This window comes from Lactuca virosa, chromosome 7 (assembly GCF_052849685.1).
Source record: "Lactuca virosa cultivar CGN04683 chromosome 7, Lactuca_virosa_CGN04683_v6, whole genome shotgun sequence".
NCBI lineage: Eukaryota > Viridiplantae > Streptophyta > Magnoliopsida > Asterales > Asteraceae > Lactuca > Lactuca virosa.
In genome coordinates, this window is record NC_136432.1 from 22,722,262 (window position 1) to 22,731,653 (window position 9,392).

General features: G+C 34.2%; 1 protein-coding gene across 3 annotated transcripts; it reads right to left on the minus strand.

Moving 5' to 3' along the window:
• Positions 1-176: 176 nt before the first annotated feature.
• On the minus strand, positions 177-4,903 carry LOC145124520 (uncharacterized). Of its 3 annotated transcripts, none has more exons than XM_079059904.1 (10): positions 4,587-4,903; positions 4,250-4,447; positions 3,662-3,771; positions 2,667-2,735; positions 2,408-2,523; positions 2,273-2,327; positions 1,544-1,664; positions 1,248-1,295; positions 1,066-1,160; positions 177-508 (listed from the first exon to the last, which is right to left on the minus strand). In XM_079059904.1, exons 2-10 carry the CDS (start codon positions 4,344-4,346, stop codon positions 407-409), a joined length of 813 nt encoding a protein of 270 aa, XP_078916030.1. In that variant the 5' UTR covers positions 4,347-4,447; positions 4,587-4,903; the 3' UTR covers positions 177-406. The 3 variants fall into 3 exon arrangements, with proteins under 3 accessions (XP_078916030.1, XP_078916029.1, XP_078916031.1); XM_079059903.1 differs by having other exon boundaries at positions 4,250-4,468; positions 4,587-4,724; XM_079059905.1 differs by lacking the exon at positions 4,587-4,903 and having other exon boundaries at positions 4,250-4,476.
• Between the last annotated feature and the right edge of the window lie 4,489 nt (positions 4,904-9,392).

Here is a 9,392-nt window from a genome sequence, read left to right on the forward strand (position 1 = left end):
AGATTGCTATAAACGGTGGAGAAATGTATATATGTTACTATTATAATTTATAGGTAAAAGGTAAAGTACATTGCCTATATTGGTTGGAAGAGTAAATTATGTTGCTATTTCCCATAACTTAAATATAGGTCTAGAAAAGGATGAAAGTTGAAACTACACACAAATGAAACAATTCATGGCATATAATAATAAATATTATAAGCATCACCCCACAAGACTAGTTTGTATTAGACAAGCAATCAACCCACCAGCATCCTTACAAATTAGTGTTTCTTCTTTGCTTTCTTATACAGTTTTACACAAAAATAATATGGAATCAAACAGTTGGGGCATTTGCCATATAGTAAATAGTGAAAATCCATTTTTTGTAGCTAAAAGTGTTGTCAAATCAAACAGACTTAAACTGCTATCGGCTGAGAAGGCTGTAGGAGGGTATATCTTCCAGCCTTGTTACGTCTTCTTGCAGAAGCTCTCTTTCAAGCTGACGACGTGTTGACTTCATCACCGCCTGCAACACAAATCATATACACCTCACTTCCCATTTATCTCTCTATTATTATTATTATTATTATTATTATTATTATTATAGCATCCTACTTTCATTTTACGCAATCATAGCATTCTACTTTTAATTATTTTTCTTATTAATATAACACTGAAAATTGCTTTGTATTTGGATGAAATTTCTATAACTGGATAAAAAATTTCAAAGTACAATACTATAATAGGAAGAAATGAAAGTAGGATGTTATGATAAACAAATCAACGAAAATATGTTTTTGCTTTTTTTTTTGCATCTAACACCTTCTAGAAGATGTGGTCATGACCAAATCTATGGCAATCATCACAGATTTCACAATTCAACCGCATGTAACCATTTTTATTTTGTGTTGTTCAAAAGGTTCAACATTTCTGTTTTTTTTTTTTTTTACTATTTTCATATTAATGGTGTTTGATGACTTGATCTCTCTACAGAATGAAAAAAAGGGTAACTTAATTTGTTGTCATAGATTTTCTCATTTTCTCTGTTGTTTTTCTAAAATACGAGAAAAAAAAATCACATACATTGAAATCCATGTAAGATGCATGCATAGCAAGCCACTGGTGATCCATTAGCTTGAAGGTAATGCAATAAAGAAGGTCAAATGCCAATTCGTTTTCTGTTTGGAAAAATAGAGAAAATAAAACCAAAAAAATAAATTATTAGCTCCAAAATTAGTTTATATAGAACAAATAAATACTTGTACCTGAAAGAAACTTCAAGAAGGTTGCTCCCACAAAACTTCGTGGGTTAACTGTAAAGTAGAAAAACTCTATTAGGCCCTGTTTCTTATTTTCCCCATTAAGTGAATTGAGGGCAAATTTGTAAAAATTTAGGACTCAAATGGGAAGGTTTCCTTTCCATAACTTTCTGTATCAAGTCAAAAAAGAAACACTAATATAAAGCTTACAGCCTAACAGGAATAAGTCAAAAAGAACAACATCTTAGTCTGCAAAGCATTAAACTCCTAAATTAATTATTATTTAAAATATCCTGGAAAACCTGCTTCAAGATCCAACATCTGAATAAGCATGAATGTAATGTTGACACCAGCTACAGCAAAAGGATATTCCCACATGGAACGGACACCTTCTCGCTTTCTAAGAAGATCTTGAAATGATTTCTGCACAAAATGTAACCAGTGAATAACCTCCTTCTAGAGAAATAACTAAAATGAAAAAAAAAAAGTTGCATGGATGCAAGTGTATCATGTTTGACAAAGAGAAGGAACTTACATACAAGGACTAAATGCCAGAAATAGCAACATACTTTTACTTATTTGTGTATTATAGCATCCTAGTTTTACTTCTTCTGTTAAAGAATTCTACTTTCAATTATTTTTTCTTAATAAGCCAGCCATTGTACTTGAAACAATCTTCCCAATTATAGCAATGAAATTTGCTTTGTATTTGGATGACATTTCTATGTTTGGGGCAGATTTTTCGAAGTAGGAGGCTGTAATAAACAAAATGGAGGAATCCCTAGGGAACGTTTGGTTGATGGATTGCAACAGAATCCGGCAAAACTGGAAGCTGAGATTTCAATCTATGGCATGTTCAGTTGCCAGATGGAGGACTAAATGTGTGACAAATTACAGTTACTTTAGATTCCAATTCCTTTAACAAATTCCATTCCTTCCAGAAAACATTTTACAAACCAAACAGACCCTTACTTTCACATACTTGAACAACTTCTCTGTGTGTGTGTGTGTGAGAGAGAGAGAGAGAATACCGGGAAATTTCTGGCAAAATACAATAAGTTTTCCAGTGATATAAACCCACCACCCCTATCACAAAATTCCAGGTCTTAAAAACTGCATAATTTCAATGGAAGATCTCAAGGAACAACAAGAAAAATGTGATTTACCGAAAATCAGTGGAAGGATCTTTCCCTTGCCACCCCATCTCCTTCCACTGTTCAGAAATTAGATCATGGAGTTCCTCTTCAGGAAAGGCGGCTCCCCATAATGCCCTCAATGCTTGCTACAACATCAATAAAATTGCAAAAATGGGAGATTAAACCCACTTCTTGTATTGTAGCCATAAATCTTAGTTATGAAATCTATTTAGTATTTACATACAAACATCAAGAATGTGTGTTTCTGCAAAAGGAGGAAGACATTTACCTGATGTCCTGGAATTGAACTATCATAGGCAACATCTAAACGGTTTTGCAGCCTCTGTAAACAATCTTCCTGGCAATGGTGAAAAGGAATGAACAATCAGATTCTTATCATATCATATACTGTTAAAAAGGAAATGATGGAAGTGGTAAAGATTTTAATCACAAAATATTTATACTTTCTCTATACAATCCTAGCAAAGTCATGCTCTATAACCATCTTCTTATAAATGAATAAGAAAAAAGCCCATGAAGGTTCTAGCATATAGATCTTTGGACACACTGGCTAGCCATAACTGACAATAGGGAATAGTAGAAAACTAGAAATAGATATGGGTAGGATCTTAGATAGGATCACGTGGAAGGATGTTTTTCATGTCATCTATTGGGGTGTTTGGTTCGCATAATGTTTTGAAAGGAAATGGAATTGGAATCTGGAGGAATTGGAATATGAATGAATTGAATTCCGTCACAATTTGTCGAGGTGGAAACGAGATGGAATTTGTGAGCTACAAAAGGGAAAGAAAAGGAACATGCGAGAGGCGTTTACTTACTTGTAAATTCTAGGTTTTAAAAGGGCTTTTGAGTATTTTGAACATGAAAAAATGATGGAAATTAAATTCCATGGGTTTTAGGATGGAAAATTGAAATCCATCAGTGGAAGGATTTCGTGAATTCCAACGGAATCCAATTCTGTACTCATTAGCCACCAATTGTGGGATTGGAATGGAATTGATTTCCAATTACGGCAAAATCCATAGAATTCTGCAAGCCAAACACACCTTTAGTATCCGTTTTTCACTTTTAACCTTATCTGGATAGTTTTGGGTAAAGGGCTTGTTAATGTTGCAATGTTTTCTACATTAATCTACCAAGTCCCATACTTGGTTGTCTGACATGGCTAGATCTTGGCTTTCATAGCATTGAGCAATTTACCAGATCCAGGTGTGCTACAGAAAATCATATGCATCAATCATCTGAACAGGTTTAAAACCGTACCTGGGCAGGGGTCAAATCAAATGATGGGCGAGAGTCACCTTCTCTTCCCTGAACACAAACACATGAGAGGCCTCTGCCAAGCCATGCTGCTGAGCCTGCTGCAACCTCAGCTGCACATAAAAAAGAAACAGGGCCAAAAGCAGAGTTCCTAAGTTCACCAAAATCATAATTCATGACTATAGGATGGTTTAAATAATTAAAGCAACTAGTAGTCCATGCTTAGTGCTACAGCCCACAAGAATGTCAAATCAAACTAAAACTTAAATTTGATGGGAGATGCACTCTAAATTGTCAAAAAGGGCATATCCCAAGGCCAATTTGATTTAATTTTTAACTGAACCAAACCAATATATCAAATGTTCATGATCGTGTATACACAATCAAACGATCCGAAATAAAATTGTTTATAATTGATATTTGATTAAGGTAATTATACTAACAAGCAAGCTGAACTCATCACATATATCAATGAAAGCAATCATCTAATATCTAATTGCGACAGATCGGAATTTTCACAATTACCTCTTTACAGAGAAACGTATAATATGGTGCTACGATCATAAAGAAGTTAAACAATGAGTCATATACCTGAAGTTGTATTACAGGTGTTGCTTCTATCAAGTCCATGTGAAATCCTCCTAACTGCAACAAATGATCCACCACCGCCTCCTCCTCTGTCCTCCATTGCCGGTAACAAAAACTCAAAGCGCGCACACTAATTCACCGTTAATTCCACCATTACCGACCACAAACACAAGCGCAGAACTTCTTCAACTTCACAGCAAACTGCGAAATTGAAAACGAATCCTAATCCGTTCACGACACCGAATTAAAATCCGCATCAAGAAATAAACCTCCGATCACCACTTTCGCGATCAAACTGATGAAAAAACATATCAAGAAGCAATTCATTAAAAAAGTTTACCAGTAATTCTTGAAGGCAAATGCAGGAGTTCTCTAGGGTTTTACTGGATCTACAGTTCTAATAGAAGAACACAAAAAATGAGCTTAAATCAATTTCTCTCTTTGATGATTATATTGTGTGTATTCAAATATATACAAGAAAATAGAAAGTATTGGTTGTGTTTCTCTCCCTACTTTCTCTCTCTACATCTATGTCACGAAGAGAAGTTTATATATATAATATTTGTGCGTGTTCTTTGTTCGTTTGTTGGTGGCCATCTCGTCTGTTGGGAAGGAGTATGACTGTAAAAGAGAGAGAGAGAGAGAGAAAGAAAAGGCGAAGGTTTTTAGGTACGGAGATTACATATATATATATATATATATATATATATATATATATATATATATATATATATATATATATATATATGCTAAAAGCCTAAAATTAATACTGCTCGTGTAAAAGTTTAGTGGTATAAAGAAGTAAAAATAAATAAAGAGGAAAAGTTTGTTGAAATTTTAGTGGCAAAATTAGTAAAAATAAAATACTAAAACTATAAAGAGGAAAAGTTTGTTGAAACTTTAGTGGCAAAATTATAAAAAAGTAAAAATAAAATGGTAAAATTATAAAAGAATAAAGAAAAAGCGTTTTAAAGAACTAAAAGCGAATGTTTAGTGGCAAAAATATGAAGAAGTAAAAATAAAGGGGCAAAATTATAAAAATGAAAAGTTTGTTGAAACTTTAGTGGCAATATTAAGAAAAAATAAAAATATAGCGTTAAAATTATAAACATGGAAAGTTTCCTGTTGAAACTTCCATGTGTTATATATATATATATATATATATATATATATATATATATATATATATATATATATATATATATACAAAATTACATAAATCGTCCTTGATAAAATAGACAAACTTTAGTCCTTATGACGAATTGTTTGTATATATGGTCCTTATAGTTTCAAAATTTTGCAATAGTCCCTTTAACTAATGGTGTTAACTTTTCCAGTTAACGCATTATGAAATGACACATATGCCCTTCCTGTCATAGGGATCGTTTATGTAATTTGTTCATGTCATATGGACCATTTATGTAATTTTGTCTATTATTTAGGGTAAGTTACACGGATGATCCATGTGGTTTAGGGTAATCTGTATGTTTGGTCCCTAACAACTTTTTAAATTTGGATCGTCCCAATTTTAAATTTTTGTTGCACGCTTAGTCCCTGTTCGTTCTAAAAAGACTGATTTACCCTTATTGATTTCTTTTACATTTTTTAAATTATCAGTTAATTAAAAAATAATAATTAAATGTGGAAATGATATTAATTAAATATTAAAATTTGATGGGTCCTAAATTATAACTCCATCCCACCCCTCTCCTTCTTCTCTGTAAACCACCCACAAATTCGTCTTCTTCGACAAACCACCCATAACCCCGTCTTCTCCGGCGAACCAACAACAGATACCAAACCAAAATCAAAATAATGCCTTTTCCAGCAAACCTCCATCAAACCAAACGCATTCCATGAATTTAAAAAAAACAACAAATCAACCAGGAATAGATCTCAAACAGGTCATTGGTGGTTCCGAGCCACATTTTTAGAAATCAAATAAGTGGTTTCTTATGAAATCGTTGGAGATTCTGGTCTTCTCCGACAACAAATCAGATTTTGATAATCACCAAAATTAGAACTTGAACCTTAAATTGATCTTGAAAGCAATCCTGAAACCAAAAGAACATGAAAATTGAAATCAAAATCGATGGCAATTTGAAGCTTGAAATCGAACTGAAACTAAAATCAAAGTCAAAACTCAAAATCAAATATGAATTCAAACCTAAAACCGAAATCAAACATGGAAACTAAAATCAAAATCGATGGCAATTTGAAGCTTGAAATCGAACTGAAACTAAAATCAAACTCAAAACTCAAAATCAAATATGAAATCGAACTGAAAATAAAATTGAACATGTGTTGTAGGAAGAACATGATGGAAATCGAACCTGTCTCGTCTGGTTCGAGTGTCTGCTTCATCTCCTCCTTCTTTGACGAACTTCGTCATTATGCTCTGAGATTTTTGTGGTTCAGTCGGTGAGCTTTGAAGGAAGAACACGATGGAAAGAAAACCATCATCGGAAGCTGGTGGCAGGGGGCAATAGTTGTTGGTGGCCGACGATGGTAGAGGGGGTTGGAGGCGATGGATGAAGAAGACGGGAGGTGGGAGAAAATGTGAACGAGGGATTTGGGAAGTGGGGTTAGATTAGGTTTAGTCTTTTTAACCTTTTTAATATTTAATTTATATATTAATAAAAAAATCATTAATACAAAATTATATAAGATGAGGGCAAAGTAGTCTTTTTACATCTGATAAGGACCAAGCGTGTAACGAAAATATTGTAACATCCCTAAAAATCACAACCAATTTAAACCTTTCAAAACAACCTATTTACTAATAAAAGTGTTTACAAAAACATTGTTTCTAAAACATGATTTAAAATATGAGTCTCCCAATATCCAATCAGTTGTAAAACCAAGGATGTGTACGGTCATGCCTTCGCCTTGCCACAGTTCTCTGAAGAACGTGAAACCGTAAACCAAAACTGTAAGCACGAAGCTTAGTGAGTTCCCCCAAAGTACCAACACACAAACATATAACATATACAAATAACATGTATTGGGTCCACAGCTAAAAGAATGGATTACCCCTTAGCCCACAGTATGAGTCTGGCTTGCCTATCGGGCCCACAGCTCATATCTGGCTTGCTCTTAATCCCACAACATAAGTCTGGCTGGCCCTCGGGGCCCACAGCTTATGCATGGCTTGCTCCCTGACCCAATTAGTGTGACAACCGTCAAATTTCGGTCAATTCAAAGTCAACAAGTCAAACCGGTCAACTCCAATAACCCTTGTATGCTAGGGTTTACGTTATGTAATCACTATACAATTCGCTATTTTAATGAGAAATCATCATTTGGAAAGTTCATGTGTTTGATTTTCCTTAGCCTTAATAAGTGCTAAACAACGAACCAAAGCGATAAAACACTATTACACAATCATCGGGATTGTGTAAGACACTAAAACACGGTTTAATGGGGTTTACGAACCTTGCGTTGTGAAGTCGGACACTCAAATTAAGCACAAACGAAACCTCTCTAAATTGTTTTCACTCTATCTCTTTCTATTTGAAATCTCTCCCAAATCTCTCCCAAATCTCACTCAAAAGTTACTTTAACTTTTTGTAATCATTTGGGTCATCTCGACCCTTGACCGGGTCAAAAATCGCTTGAAACGGAGTAAAAACGAGTAAAATAGCTTTAAGGATCCGAAACCTAAGCTTCTGGACCGAAGCCTCGCATCCGAAGCCTCGCATCCGAGGCCTCTGATCCGAAGCGAGGGTCCGAAGGTCCGAAGGTCCGAAGCCTCGCAGACAGCTCCTTTTTACCGGTTTTTCGACTACGACTTCGTTTTAACTCCGTTTTTCATTATTTTAACGTGAGATTTTCACCCAAAACTTTATTTTATAAACTAAGGCCCCAAAATATATAAATCTCCAGGGTTTTTATAAAATATATTAAAAGAATTGGTGATTGAACTAATTATTGAGGGAATATTTGCTTTTCCTTAATTTATGGCAAAAGCAAACCACCACCACCTCACTCTATGATTAGCCATTCTTTCCCACTACCCCTTGTCTCCTTAGTGGACCTTTACAGCCAATCTCCAGCTCTTCCCACGTTCTAAGAGCTGGAGGATTGATCCTCTCTCCTCATTCTCCATAAAACTCTTTCATTCTACACTTAGCAACCAAGAACACTCTCCAAAATTCTCTCATCTTTTCTCTCAACTTCAAGAACTTCAAGGCTTTCTCCAGGGATTTCTTTCTTCAATTAGTAAGTATCTTCATCATTCACATAATTATTAAACTCCATTCTACTCAAATCATTGATATCTTACACAAGTTCCATCTTATTCGGTGTTAGATTCTCGAGTCGTCAAGACATCTTCTTAGTGTTCTTGGGTTGAACACTTCCTCTCTCTCACTTTCATCTACTGAAACCACATAAGGTGAGTTCATACCCATACATTTACATGTTTTCTTAAGTTTTAAGGGGGGGAATACAAGAAAAATCATCAAGAACACAATTAAACTTTTCCTAACAGATTACATCAGAAAAGATGGACGTTAATCACGGACTGTTTTGGTCAACTTAAATATTTTAGTTTTCAAAACTGTTTTAGGTGCAAGTAGTTCAAACTCTTAGCTTTAAAATGGCTACTTGCACATCTCCATATGATTTTTCTACAATTTATGGTGATTTTTACAAAACTGCCTGTCATTTCAGAGGCAAACCCGGACCAGTCTGTGATTATGAACATTTTCACCTCTGTTAGAGATCACTAAAAATCATGATAAAATTTACGAACAAACTAGACTCATATTCCAAACTCTCAAAATTTGCGGATTTGGATTTAGAGCTTTGATGATTTTTCTATAAATTTTCTAAGAACGGTAACAGAAACTGTTTTTAACGAAAAGTTGCTGTTAATTTCATTTCACCTTGTAACATGTTGAGCAAGGTGTATATCTTTATGTGATTATATGTTACTGCAATATATGACATTTTATCTTAATATTTAGACACACATCAGTTTACAACTGGATTTGGTCATATAAAATATAAAGAATAACAAGTGATTATAATCAAAGTACAATCGATACATTCAAACATTAAATAAACTATTTTGAATATAGTTTGCATACATTACCACGTACTACCCTTGGTTGATAAACTATAATAGGTATAGTTTATGATA

What these genes read in the sequence shown, in the direction of transcription:
- LOC145124520 (XM_079059904.1), bottom strand. Translation starts at nt 4,346, where the DNA reads ATGGAGGACAGAGGAGGAGGCGGTGGTGGATCATTTGTTGCAGTTAGG. An exon ending in CTTCTTGAAGTTTCTTTCAG is followed by an intron (nt 1,161 to 1,247) that starts GTACAAGTATTT and finishes TTTTCCAAACAG; the next exon opens with AAAACGAATTGGCATTTGAC. An exon ending in CATCTTACATGGATTTCAAT is followed by an intron (nt 509 to 1,065) that starts GTATGTGATTTT and finishes TTTGTGTTGCAG; the next exon opens with GCGGTGATGAAGTCAACACG.